General features: G+C 44.6%; 1 protein-coding gene across 7 annotated transcripts in view; it reads right to left on the bottom strand.

Moving 5' to 3' along the window:
• Window positions 1-14921, bottom strand: part of LOC149351063 (RAB11-binding protein RELCH homolog) — a 131755-nt gene that overhangs the window by 112300 nt on the left and 4534 nt on the right. For all 7 annotated transcript variants that reach the window (XR_016290499.1, XM_089580261.1, XM_089580260.1 and 4 more), the window contains exon 3: window positions 638-709. Coding sequence is in view for 6 of the 7 variants with exons in the window: in XM_089580261.1 (XP_089436387.1) it covers window positions 638-709 (72 nt within the window). In the remaining variant the exon portion in view is untranslated. The remainder of the gene's footprint in view (window positions 1-637; window positions 710-14921) is intronic.

The raw sequence follows: 14921 nt of genomic DNA, 5'->3' as shown, positions 1-14921 counted from the left end.
GCACAACCAATGACCCTAAGCTTCCTTCGAGCAGCGTTGCAGCAGAATTTTGTGAAAAAGCCAGACATGGCAGACAGGGTCTGCAGGAAACTAAGAAAGGGAGTCGGAACGACCGCCTTCCTCTCTTGCTGGCATAGAACCATCTGTTCCAGTCATCTAAAGATGCTGGCTTACCCTTCGAGAGTTCTCAGTCACGGCAGTCCCCTCTGCTGTTGTCAGCAAGAAATGCAAGAGAAACAAAAGTCTCTGCACCCCATCGGCCCGACAACACGCGAAGAAAATTTCACCAGTTCCAAGGTTGTGTGATGTTGAGGTGGGGGGAGGGGGAAGCTTTTTTCCTACACTTTCCAGTGGGTGGGGTTTGTTCATTGCCTCAGAGCACTACCAAGGCACCAAACACAAAGGGTGGGGCGACCCCCCCCCCCCCCCCACACACACACTTGGATCCACCACTGAATCGAACTCGTCAACACTGGTGACCATAGGCTACGAACTTAAACAAACCTCTTTTATGTCACCACACATACTAATATCATGCAGTTATTTCTGTACTTATAACAGCACTATACCTAAAAAAATTTAGTCTCAATGATACCAAAGTAATGATAGTTGGAAAGGCAAGTAATGATATACACACCTGTGACAACTGTCAAATTTGCTCTCAGGTTTTTGATGGTTTCTCGTGCTTTCCGAAGCTCGAATTCCAAGACTGATATAACAAAAAAAGGAGGAAAAACTTTTTAATACAGCAACAAATGCAAACATGAAATTTAATAGATGCTTCAGCAGAGTAGAAATTGGGGCCTGTTGGTAGTTCATGATGAGGAAGTTAGAGCGCAAAAAAACAAAGTGGAGACAGTTTAAAAAAAAAACAAAGACAAAGTGGAGACATGGACGGGACAAGCGCTGAGCTGTGGTCAAGTCTATATCGGTCAGACAGGTCGATGTTTAAACGACAGATTGAGGGAGCATGCCAATTCACTAGATAAAGGCTACGGCTCGAACCTCCCACCCCATTGTAAGGACTGCAAATGTCTACCGCTGCTGAAAAGCACCTCGGTAATCGGGAGGCATCAAGGTAGGCTCGAACGTGAGCTGTTTGAAGCTGCTAAGATCGCTCAGAACGATCTATGCATCAGCACGCCCTCAGTGCACATGACTCCAAAAGAACATAGATTTTTGTTATCATAATGTGTATAATCTTAGCTATTTTGAACCATGTATGCCTTCACCACCTTCTGCACACTCGCCTCAGGGTTTAACAACAGCAAGTTTGGGAGACAAGAGGTTTAGCGCATGCGCGGCGGCCCCGCTAGGTTCCCTTCCCACACTTCAATAAAGCAGTTGTTGAAAGTTAAAAAAAAAGCGCTTGTCCCATCCACGTCTCCGCTTTGTCTTTGTTTTTTTGCGCTCTAACTTCCTCTTAATAGATGCCACACCTCTGACCAACCAATCTTTCACAGTAAAATAAATAAAAATAAAAGTAGCTCTATGTATGAGCAAGCACAATCTCCTCTTAACAGAAAATGGTTGTAGCGCCGAAACAGACATCACACAGAAAGCTAGACGGGACAGGCGCAACTTGGAAGTTGCATCTGTCCCATCTAGCTTTCTGTGTGTTGTCTGTTTCGGCGCTACAACCATTTTCTGTAAACATGCACCAACTAGCCCCCCAACAAGTATTCCAATCTCCTCTCCTTATACCCCAGCACCTCAAGCTATTAGCGGATACCATAACCCACAGCATAAATACTATGCCATAATAATAAAACTGAATATGATAATTACGGGATAATTACTCAAGCCTCTGGCAAAAAAGCTGCCAACAAGCATTGCCACACACAGATAAAATGTTGTTAATGGCTATTTATAAATAAAAGAATACCAATGGAAGGAAAAGGCGTTGTAGCCATGGCATCTGCCATCGAAACCTGAGCTGTGGCTAGCAGGAATAAAATGGCAGGGAGAGGGAAAGAAAGGGGGGAGTGCTAGCAAGAAAGGATAGGGGTAGGGCGGCAATAACACTATGTACAAATACATGATATGAAAATACATGCAGGGTGACAGATAAAAGTACAGTACGGTCCACTGTTAAAGGGAACATGCGATTACGTGACCTCCGCACTTCGCAGCACGCTGCCGCCAAGCACTTGTGGGAATTGTCGGCACAAGACGCATGCGCAGTAAGCACAGCGGCTGGTCTTTCCACACATGTGCCTCATGCCGCATATTGACGCCGCATCTAGATAGCCGGGCTTCGTGAAGCGCGGAGGCCACGCAATCGCACGTTCCCTTTAACAATGGACCATACTGTACATACCACATTCTAAGCCATCCTTAGGCCTAGCAAGACTAGGGTATCACAGAAGAGTGCATGGCAAAATCAAACAACAGGTTAAAGGACTAAGAGCTGACTTTGAAGGACTCCAAATTTTTTGGCACAATGAACAGCTTGGTGTCCAAAGTGTCTGATTCAGCAGCAGTCACATTAGAAATGCTGTAAAGAATTTTAAGGTACTTTTCCACAGTGAAAACAATTATTTTTGTTTACACCAAAGCTGGAAACAATGAGTGTGATGGCAGACAAGCATCAGCAAAACTAATGAAATGACAATAAATGCGAAGCCAGCTGCAAGAAAGTACCGTATTTACATCATTATATGTCAACTCTAATTCGTCGACCCCCCCCCCCAATATCTTGTCCGAAAAAAAAAAAAGAAATGTGGGCGTGCCCATGGACACATTCCACAACACAAATGTAATATATTTTTGGCGCTCACTATTCGCCCACACTTGCACCATCGTCCTCTCACTAGTGCTGCCGTTGTCATGGCTGCTCCGGTCCCATAGCACGTCATTCTAACCAGAGCTTTTTGATATAAGATTACAGAGCTCTGGTTCTAACGTCGTCATTCAGCAAAATTCCGCACTTCGCAAACATTGCACCATGATATGGCATGGAACGGTTGAAAATTTTGCTTTGCTACAGCCATCACACCTATATCACCCATCCCGAAACGTCGAACTTACAGCCTGGCGCACAGCTTGTTTCTTAGGCGCTAAGAATGGCAACCATGTTGAATGCACATAGGTCGGCACACTCACTCATGAGTGCACTCATATCGCCTCACTCACACTCACGTCTGTGAGAGTGTGTGTGAGTGAGTGGTCGTGAGTGCGAGTGAGTGAATGCGAGTGTGGGTGGTCATGGGTGTGAGTGCGAATGAGTGGTCATGAGTGCAAGTGGACGTGAGTGTGAGTGTGAGTGAGTGGATGTGAGTGTGGGTTGTCATGAGTGTGAGTGTGAGTGAATGGTCGTGAGTGCGAGTGGACGTGAGTGTGAGTGAGTGGATGTGAGTGAGCGCGAGTGAGTGTGAGTGGCCATGAGTGCGAATACGATTGAGTGGATGCAAGCGTGAGTATAGAGGTGAGTGGGCTCATGAGCGGCTGTGAGCGGATATGAGTGGCAATGAGTGGTTGTGAGCGGATATGAGTGCGAATGCGATTGAGTGGATGTGAGCATGAGTATAGAGGTGAGTGGGCATGATTGATGAGTGGATGTGAGTGGGCGTGAGTGGCAATGAGTGGCTGTGAGTGGACATGAGTGGTTGTGAGCGGATATGAGTGGCAATGAGTGGTTGCGAGGGGTGGGTGGACGCGACAGCGAAGTCGGTCGCCTATGTTTCGCGACGCTGATACCCGCTTAGCTAATTTCATGATGTTGACAGCTGCGGGAAGCAAATATTCACTACTGATGGCGCTCGAGGCAGCATAAGGCATCATGCTGGTTTCTTTGGACAACTGAAGGAAAGGATTCCGCTAGCACAGGAACGGCAATCTTTTGTTGCTTTTGTAGTTCACCGTTGGCACGGGCGCAGGCCCTTCGCGAATCCAGTGAGCCGCTATGAGTTTTGTGAGACCCTTTATCGAATTTCGCATTGCCAGTCCTGAAAATATAGATTTATGTCTCGTGCCACGCTCCCCGCATGGCTCGATCTCGTATATATATAAGCTGCAATGCTTACTGCTGAAACAACGACTGTCCGCTTCTCGGCAATAACTACCGTAAGTTGGGACCTCGAGTGCTGCAGCGGACTGAGGTTTTTTTCTTTGCCCAGGTGTGCGCAATGCAGAGCTCTTCTCTGGCCGTAATTTGTTCATAGGCTCTGACCCACGCACTAACCCGACCTACTTAGCCCAGTTCTTGAACTGCACAAACCCGGCTCAAGCCCGGAAACGACGCGAAAACCAAGTGCGCTTTTCGGTAACGCCAGAGGATTCTTGTTTCTATCATGTACTTGAAAGAGCCCAGCGTCTCAAATCAAGCATGTGGTTTTTATAATTTATTTTTTGTATGCACTGCATCAGGCATGGTAATGCCTTTGACGACCAAGGAGATATCCAAAATGCCAATATTTTACGTTTTAATTTGCGCCAGAAATTATTGTTTCGTGCTGATGGTGATAGTGAAGTTCGCGGTCCTGTGCATTGTTTGCCGCGTCCGGGTTCGCGATAAAGGAATGGTCATTGAGTTTTTTTTTTCTGCCCTCCGTACAACTGCAGAGAAGGGGGTGAGTCACACTGGCTACCCAGCGGTATAAGGGGAGCCAGATAGCGACGGATTCTGAGAATAAGGGAAAGGTCAAACACCCTCCGGGAACATATACGTCCAGTTGCATCCCACTGTGCACGTTCTTTCGGAAAGGTGGATCCTCGTCGTGTGGCTTTTGTCCCATGTCTATGGCAGCACGCGTTGACAGCTTGAGGCGCGGTAAACAGGACACTGCCACGCTAGCTACAGGCATGAAGACAGTTTGTAAGTGACGGTACTGAACAGATGGGCCTTGAGGTGACTTTCCCCGAACCTCAGTTTACCAGAGGTTGAATCAACCTGCACCGTGGGAAATCGAGAATGTTTCCGAAGCTCGCGGGAGGAAGGGAGAAACCTCCGAAATCTTGATGGTGGAAAATATACACATTTGTGCAGTGTTTTAGGAGAGGAGTTATCTTCTTTCCAAAATCACCGATTGGCTGTGTTGTCCTTTCTTAGTTGTTGATTGGTGACGTTTTCCTTTCCCCAATGATTTATTGGGTTGATGTTTGTAGAGTTACCTGATTGGTTACTGTCTCCACCGAGGGCGGATTCACAGGGTTTAAAATCAGGTGTTTGGGCGGCACCGAAGGCTGGTTTCGTCACATAAAGCTACTAGCCAGTCAAATGTAAACAAGTTTTCTCCTTGCTTGTATCTTTCTTTGTTTTATTGATTGGTAATAAAAATTAATCTCTCCAGAAGTGTCCTCTGGCAACGTGATCGAGCAATATCGAATCTGCAAGATGTCAAGCATCCTTTAATAATCATAATCAACGTAATTTATCTCTACAAGATTGAGAGGGAAACTCAACTGTGATGGAACGTTGCGGCGATTTTCGGCAGTGGATATGAGGTGGCAAGCAAATTGTCGGGCCTTTTTTTGATTGGTTGGACGTACAGTTTGAACTTAATTTTTATGTACTCGGGAAAGGGATATAAAATAGAATGTCTCTGAGTATTGTCACCGTTTCACTCGAGAAAAAAAAAACTACAGAAGAAAAGCAGTACACGCGACTGAAAGTTAATAAGAATCAAGCTAGGGCGACAGTTTTCGTTTCGCTTGAAAGTATCGTGCAAGCGAGTACTGCTAAAGCACTGAAGAAAAAAACATACGACGCCACAGCCAAAAATCTGACCAGAAGAGAGCAGAAAATTGAGGGCGGCGGGCGGAAGGGGAGCCAGGAGCTTTTCATAAACAGGTCGAAGGGTGCTGACATATTCGACACTGGACTGTGCTCGTAGAACAGGAAAGAGTTGAAAATTAAGCTCCCCCACACTCTCCCCGGAGTGCAAAAAAAAAAAAAAGTTTTTCTTTCGTCATGAAAAGGGTCCTGTCAGCATCATATAAGCAGAACTACGCCGTTTGCAATATGAGCGGGTGGGGGCTGGCCTGGCAAGTAAAAAACTGCATACAAGCTTCTGCTGTATGCATGCGAGGCTTGGTTCTCATTTGTGCCGCCTAATCTTTGGCATTTGGCGAGTGAAACCGAAATGAGCTGGTGAAATGCAATTTTGTTTATTTTTCGCGTTCTGTGGTTGTGGTTTTGTGGGGTTTAACGTCCCAAAGCGACTAAGGCTATGAGAGACGCCGTAGTTTAGTACAGTAAGGGGATTAATTTCTGTTTGCACGCACTGATTTCAGCAATCTTACCCCCACTGATATCTGGACAGCATGAGGTATCCTTTGAACCAGATACTATGATTTCCTCCATGAACTTCTGGATAGCGATTTTTCCCAGTAAAGTCATATCGTTTCAGATTGGCAAAAATTGGCTCACAAGTTAGCTGCATACGCGTTCTTCCGCGAACGACGTTGGAGAATAATCTGATGCAAAGTAAGCACCCCCTATTACCACGCGGATGCGCACGTGGTCTCCGCATGCCTCAAAAACCTCAAAAACACCGCGTTTGTTTGTAAAACTTCCTTCAGTCGGGGAATAGGTGCAATGCAGAAAATGTACTGCCCTGCAGACATGTACACAGATCGGTCACACATAGTAAGCTTAGTAGGTTTTGTAAATGGATTGATAATGGCAACCAACTTCCCCTAGCATCGTTATTACGCGGGGAAATCCTCTACTTGCGACCCATTCCAGCCATTTTCATTTGCGTCAGGAAATCACTCGATCGTTTGAAAAACACGCTCCATTTTCCATGCCGCGAAAAGTATTCATAGTCGCCACTTGACTCCAATTAGTTGATGCAGAGTCACGGACAGGTCATTGTCAAGGAAGACCAAATATTGGTAATTAGACACCATCCAAGAATACTGTCAAGGCAAACTCATTATTATTACTTGCGCACCGTCATAGGCACACGCGCAAGTGAGGAGGGTGCGCCCCCCCCCCCCCAAATCGCCAAGTCTGCCCCATACATTTAATCTGTCGGACCTGTTCCGTAATTGTTTACAGTGCAGGGCTACGGCCAAGCAGGTTTCTGGTTAACCTCCCTGCCTTTCCGTCCTTTTTCTCTCTCTCTCTCTCTCTCTTAACGGCCAAAGACCTGTGATGTTGGTTTGGTTTGGTTTGGTTTATGGGGTTTAACGTCCCAAAGCGACTAAGGCTATGAGAGACGCCGTAGTGGAGGGCTCCGGAAATTTCGACCACCTGGGGTTCTTTAACGTGCACTGACATCGCACAGTACACGGGCCTCGAATTTCTCCTCCAAAGAAATTCAGCCGCTGCGGCCGGGATTGAACCCGCGTCTTCGGGCCAGCAGCCGAGCACCATAGCCACTGAGCCACCGCGGTGGCACCTGTGATGTTGCGTTCCAAGAACTGTTTACTTGCCGGGTCATTTTGGAGGCAATCTTTTCAGTTTCTTTTTTGCTGTGACAGTAGCCAAAAACAAATCTGTAATATTTTCTGTGGCCTAGAGAGAACGGAAATTACTCCAGAAGCGCGACGCTACATCAATGCTTCAGCGACGCAGTGATTGCCTTCCTCTGCACGTACTCACGTACTGAACAAGGGAGGGAAAGCCTCAGGGTGTTTGCGAACGTTTCAACAAGAGGACTGTTTTCGTCTGGGTGGAGACAAGACCTCTTGTGGAAACGCTGGCAATAGTCTGAATCTTTCCCCTCACTTGTTCACATTTTGAGCGTCAAAAAAACCAGCCGCTTATCCTTATCTATACCCTATAATCCTCGGTGTTACAGATTAAAATAAAAACTACACCTCTATAATATCTGTATAATTTGCAATTCCATGAGATGGAAATAAATGTTTTATAATCATTCCTCATATTTGCTCTGCGTTTTGGCGGCAGGGGCCTAGGTGAGAGGTAGTTGGGGGGGGGGCAATGCGCTGAAACTTGGCTCATTCTCATGGAGAACCCTGCGCACGCCTATGAACACCGTTCAAAAACTTGTCTAAGCATCTTAGCTCAGCAAGCGCAGGAGCACACGTGCTTAGCATTCGGTGCATGGAATATGCGTGATGAGTGACCACTTTCTTCGAGCATCGCAAATTGGCCAAATAGCCCGACAAAGCCTGGGCGGCTCACCACCATATCTTTGCGACTCAGGATAATGCTTGGGGAGCTACGAGGGCAGTCGGCCGCGACAGTAAATCTCTCATCCCCTCCGTTGTCAGCAAACAAGGAAACAGTGGCTGAACGAGAATGAGAGTGAGCAGACATGAGTGTGAGTTTGAGTGGAAATGAGTGTGAGTGAGTGGTTGTGAGTACGAGTAGTCATGAGTGTGAGTGAGTGGTTGTGAGTGCGAGTTGTCATGAGTGCGAGTGAGGGGTTGTGAGTGGTCATGAGTGTGAGTGAGTGGTTGTGAGTGCGAGTGGTCATGAGTGTGAGTGAGTGGTTGTGAGTGCGAGTTGTCATGAGTGCGAGTGAGGGGTTGTGAGTGGTCATGCGTTGGAATGCAGTATGACCGAGGTTCGAGCAAAGACCCATGAAAATGAAGAAACAAATGCAGTTGCAACCGCAGCGCATGACGTACTTAAACTTCACCATGAAAAACTGGTTGATTTGGAAAACCGCAGCCGCCGTTCGAATTTGATTGTTTTTGGGATTACCGAAGATCCTAATGAAACGGAAACAACGCTACGGGAGAAGGTTATTGAAGACGTCTTCAAGGATAAGGTGGGGGTAGATTGTGTTTCAGTAGCGAGAATTCACAGACTCGGGAAGAGACCCACAGGAAGGCCCGTCATTGCGTTTTTCCAGGATTACACTGAAAAACAAGCCCTCATGAAGAATGCTCACAAACTGAAAGGATCAGGAATATCCTTGCAAAATGATTACTGCGCAGACACGCTGCGCAAGCGCCGACTACTTTGGAACAGCGCGAAAGAAGAAAAAGATAGCGGCAAAAAGGTCTGGCTTGTTCATGATAAGATTCGCGTTGGCGGCGACTTGTACATTTGGGACGACGTACACAACACACGGAAACTAGTTGCAAAAAGGGATGACACAGAAATGAGACTAGAGCACAGAAATGACACAGAAATGAGACTAGAGCAGGCAGAATAGCAATCACGGTCTTTCCAGTTTCGGCTGCTTTCACTAAATGCCCAAAGCATTGTCAACAAAATAGACAGACTGCAAGATCTTTTATTAGTATATGATCCTCATATATGCGTTATTTCTGAAACCTGGTTGCATGACGGGGTGCAGGATGACGAAATAATTTCGCCAGGTTACCAACTGTTTAGAAGAGATAGATTCTCCCGAGGTGGTGGCGTCGCAGTTATAGCAAAAAATAGTGTTGATATAAGAGAACTAGATCAGATTGATAACCACGAAAGCTTGTTTTTGAATGTCTCTCTCTGGGGTTTTTCATTCATACTGTGTTCTGTGTACCGCGCACCAAATGCTGATGATCACTTTATGCAGAAATTATACGATCACCTTTTGAAATTCAGAGGAAAAAACTTAATTATAACTGGTGATTTTAATCTTCCTCAAATAAAATGGAATAACTGGAGCTATGGGCACAGTCCTTCCTGTGATATACTCATTGATATGATGCTAACTTTTAGTCTTGAAGAGGTTATTACTGTTTCTACCAGAGGAGACAATATTCTAGACCTCTTATTTCTCAGTGAAATTTTCCATGAAGGAACCGCTGAAATTGATGCAGGCATTTCAGACCACAAATTAATTTCTTTTTCATCAACAATCAATGTAAATAGAAGAAAACAACGAGAACGAATTAAGGTTAGGGACTATGCTAAAGCAGATGATACATCAATTATCGATTACTTAGACCTATACCTAAATGTTGTCCATGATGATGTCGAGCTTTCATGGCAAAAGTTCAGGGACATAGCCTCTTATTGCATTAACAGATTCATTCCACTGAGAAGTGTCAAGAAACCTCCATCAAACCCGTGGATAAACAGAGATATTATCCAAACTAAGCGAAAGCTAAAGCGAATGAAGAAACATAGCAGGCAGAGTTTGGTTTGGTTTGGTTTATGGGGTTTAGCGTCCCAAAGCGACTAAGGCTATGAGAGACGCCGTAGTGGAGGGCTCCGGAAATTTCGACCACCTGGGGTTCTTTAACGTGCACTGACATCGCACAGTACACGGGCCTCTAGAATTTCTCCCCCAAAGAAATTCTAGCCGCCGCAGCCGGGATCGAACCCGCGTCTTTTGGGTCAGCAGCCGAGCACCATAACCGCTGAGCCACCGCGGCGGACAGGCAGAGTTTGTCTTCCGAGAAATTGAAAACTCAATTACTAACAAAAGTGAAAGCAGCCCGAGATAAGTTTTTCAGTCATGATCTTGCTGATTTTATTTCACATGCTCCACAGAAGTTTTGGCGTTTTTTAGGTCAATCTAAACAGGCAATTCATAAAATTAAGGTTAATGATGAAATAATTGAAGACGCTTCCAGTATTGCCGAACACTTCAATGATTATTTTTGGAGTGTGTTTTCTGACCTGGATGAATATGAACATCATAACAATGATAGGTCTTTTGTACACGACATTGTGATTTCCAGGCAAGGTGTTTTGGATATGCTCTTAAAAATTGATGTCAGGAAATCTGCAGGGCCGGATAATATACCAAATGCTTTTTTACGAAGGTATGCGGAACAGATATGCGTTTTTTTAACTGACTTTTTCAAATTATCATTACAATTAGGAGAAATACCATCTGACTGGCGTACCGCAAGAGTTGTTCCAATTCATAAAAAGGGTGACCATCTTACAGTATCCAATTATCGTCCCATTTCTATAACGACCACTTGCAGCAAATTATTAGAGCACATTGTCGCAGGCTTTATTCGTCAGTTTTTGACAGACCATAATGTCCTCTCTCCATTACAACATGGGTTTCGAAAGGGACTGTCGACAACAACTCAACTTGTGTCAGTTGTTCATGAAATCTCTCAGGTGCTTGACGCGTCCGGGCAAGTCGATATGCTCTTTTTTGATTTTAGTAAAGCATTCGATAAGGTTCCACATGGAAAATTACTCCGCAAACTAGAGCGCATTGGTCTTCCTACAAATATTATAACATGGATCCAGGCCTACCTCCGTCATAGACAGCAATTTGTTGAAATTAACAAATGTACTTCCAATATCCGTCAGGTAACTTCTGGTGTGCCGCAAGGCAGCGTATTAGGACCACTTTTATTTTTGATCTATATTAATGATATAGTCGACGTAATTCCTGATGATGTCTATGTTAATTTATCTGCGGATGACTGTGTCATTTTTAGAAAAATTGTTTCCAGGAACGACAGCAATTACTTACAGGAATCAGTTAATGCTATCCGTGATTGGTGTGAACTTTGGTGCATGGAAATCAATGTAAACAAAACAGTTTTGCTGCGAGTCACACGGAAAAAAGAACCTACTGTATTTTCTTATGTACTTAACAACACAATAATATCTGAGGTTGAAAAATACAAGTATTTGGGTGTCACATTCAATAGTAAACTCTCTTGGTCAAACCATATTTCCATTACATGTTCAGCAGCATTGCGCAAGTTGTGGTTCTTGAAAAGGAAACTTAGAAATGCACCTGCAAATACCAAAATGTTAGCATACAACACATTTGTCCGTTCCAAACTGGAGTATGCAGCAGTTGTATGGGATCCTCATACTAAAAAGAATATAATGAATTTAGAGCGTGTTCAAAGGAAGGCTATCAGATTCATCTTCAGTAAATATAAAAGAGAGGATTCTCCGTCTTTAATAATGCTTGCAAATAAAATCAGTACGCTGGAAAACAGGCGGAAGATAAGTCGTCTCCAATTTTTACATAACATTATAAACGGAAAAAGCGCACTTCAGCGGCCTCATTGCGTAAAACTTCTAAGTTCACGCCAGACAAGACACAGACATAACCTTTCACTTACGCCAATATTTTCTAAAACAAAATCCCATATGAATAGTTTCTTTCCGTGTACTATTCATGAATGGAATTCTATACCTGTCGAGGTATTGCAGTCACAAAACTTTGCAGAAGAGCTAGAAAAACATCTTTCTTCCATAAACTAACTGAAACAAAAGAGTTCACAATCTGTTGTTTTCCTAACTCCTTCACTCTGTCATGCCTTTCCCCCCCCCCCCCCCCCCCCCCCCCCCCCAGAAACAGTTCTGTTGTTTTGAGTAAAAATTGCCCGCCGGTTTGTTATTTCACATGTGCCACTCTTCATGTTTTGTTAGTTATTGTGCTGGTGCCAGAATGTATTCATTGAGTAACACTGCTACATCCAGCATTATTTTTCATTAGTGTTTGTTGCTGTTTTGCATTGTCACACTTTTTACTGTATTGCCCCTCCTGCTAGGGCCAGTTTATAGGCCTGCAGTATCAATAAATAAAAAAAAAAATGAGTGTGAGTGAGTGGTTGTGAGTGCGAGTGTAAGTGAGTAGTTGTGAGTGTGAGTGGACATGAGGGCGAGCGTGAGTGAGTGGTCGAGTGTGAGCGGACATGAGTGTGAGTACGTGTGAGTGGTCGTGAGTGCGAGTGAGTGGATGTGAGTGTGGGTGGTCATGAGTGTGAGTGAGTGCTTGTGAGTGGTAGTGGACATGAGTGCAAGTGTGAGTGAGTGGTTATGAGTGTGAGTGGACATGAGTGCGAGTGTGAGTGAGTGGTTGCGAGTCTGAATGGACATGAGTGTGAGTGCGTGTGAGTAGTAGTGAGTGCGAGTGGTCATGAGTGTGAGTGAGCCACCTCTCATGGTGCCGAGGTATGTGAATGCAGGCATGAAAGAGCGCCGAACACTCATTGGACCCGGAGCAATAATGATGATTGACAAAGCTTGCCAGTAAAAAAAAAAAACTGGTAAAATGTGGCCGGTGATGAAGTCAAATGTGTCAAACAGAGCCAAGAGAAACTATGCGTGAGCGGCGGCGTCTTTTCCATCAGCTACCGACACTCCTCAGAAGCGCTGACATTCCGAGTGGCAGTGCCGCCGCAATTGCAACAGTGGCCTTTCCACCAACTATTGACACTCCTGTGAGCACAGAGTATCCAGTCAAAAGTAAAAAAAAGAATTGAAACCTCTTCCGAACAAGTGCGCAGAAAAGCTGAGTGCTGCAGGGTAGAGCCATAAAGCAAACATAAAATTGCAACCACGCGTTAGCGTCCCTGGTATCTCGATTCTCTTGCCTTTATTGATGGTGCCATGCTTTGGTCTCGATTGTAAGCCGACCCCCGTATTTCGGATTTTCACATTTTAAAAATAGGTCGACTTACAATCGTGTAAATAGGGTAACTATGTATGCACTGAACAATGCAACTGTACTCTACACATGCTCTCAGGACTGTTGCATTCCTTCTGGGCTAATATATACATGCACACAGGTGCCTGCCACCATGTCTTGAGGGCTGCCACTGCCCTGTGTTTCCACTTGTCGAAGCCCCTCTTTTCAACAAATTTTCTTCAGGTAAGAAGACACTCTAAAGAGGATACAAATTTCAATAAAACCTAACACACTTTTGTGATAAAAAAAAACAATGCATTTAACAGTACGGTTATGTCTGCCATTTTCATAACCATAAATGACAGTATGGTTATATGGTCATATGTTACACACACACAGACAGTACAGAAGTAATGCTGAATACAAAAATGCTTCATCATGTTTACGCAATATTCCTAAGCCAAATTAAATAGAGGTTTAGATTTATGGAGGCCAGAGTCCCAAAGCGACTCAACGCTGACCAAAGCGACTCAGGCTGTGAGTGATGCCGTAGTGGAGGGCTCCGGAAATTTCGACCACCTGGGTTTCTTTAACGTGCACCAACATTGCAGATAAACGGGCCCCTAGCATTTCACCTCCTCAAATTTGAAAGAGAATTCCTTGTTTAGCCATTTATTCCGTGCCCATTACTGTCAATATAAACCAAAATCTTCTCACTTTTACCACAACCTCATGACATGTCTTTGTCTGTAACCGATCCCTTTAAAGTAGTTACAGCACAGAAACAGAAATTCAGAATTGAAAAGCTGAACATAAGGCGGTGATCATAAGGCGGTGATCATAAAAAGAGAGAGTCAAAAATCACTTGCTTTGCGAGGAACCTGTTTCAGAAAAAAAATGCAAACTCGGCATAAGTTTCTTGGCGATACAAGAAAAACACACAAGAATGCACAGCACTCCACAAGCTTCAGGAATGTACACAAACGAAAGTGGCTGCATGTTTATAAACAAGCCGCTGGTCACAAAATGTTGTCACCATCATAAATTGCTGTTGGCAAGGGCACAAAATGTTAGAAATTTTCACAAGCGACAGCAGTTTTCTAGAAAATAAAAAATCGTGACTTCTCCATCTCTGAGAGGTGAATAAGTGACGGGAACACTGCAGCTGCCCCGATACCAGCCACCCTTAAAGGTGCACTGAAGAGGAATCTGAACTCATTTTTTTTGTCGCGGGAACTCGATCTACACATTCCCAGCATTCTTAGCAACTTTGATTTATTGCCCTGTGCAGCCGATTTCCCTAATTAAATAGGATAAACGTCCGGCTCCCACCTTGTTTTTTTTTAATTCCCCGCATATGGTGGGAGGAGTCGACCAACGCATGGAGTGCCTTTCAGGCAGTCACGTGGCAACTTTGCGTTCGCTTTTATTTTCTTTCTTTTAGGTTGCCGTGAATAAATAGGTCTAGTCAGAGACTACATAGCTGCAAATTAGGCCCATGGAAATAAAAATACTCATAGACTCTTTGCTTTCGCCCATCACTGCGTATAACTCCACTGATGGCAGAGCGGCAAGCCACCACAGGACTGGGCGAAAGGTTGGTCGACTCCTCCCAATGTTTGCGGGGAATTCAAAAAAAAAAAGCGGGAGCCCGACATTAATCCGATTTAAATTAGGCAAATCGGCCGCACAGGGCAATGATTCGAAGTT

Source organism: Amblyomma mixtum, chromosome 3 (genome assembly GCF_055824585.1).
Source record: "Amblyomma mixtum isolate Tamu chromosome 3, ASM5582458v1, whole genome shotgun sequence".
Taxonomy (NCBI): Eukaryota; Metazoa; Arthropoda; class Arachnida; order Ixodida; family Ixodidae; genus Amblyomma; species Amblyomma mixtum.
Note: the sequence above shows the minus strand (reverse complement) of the source record. Positions and strands in the feature narration are given on the sequence as shown.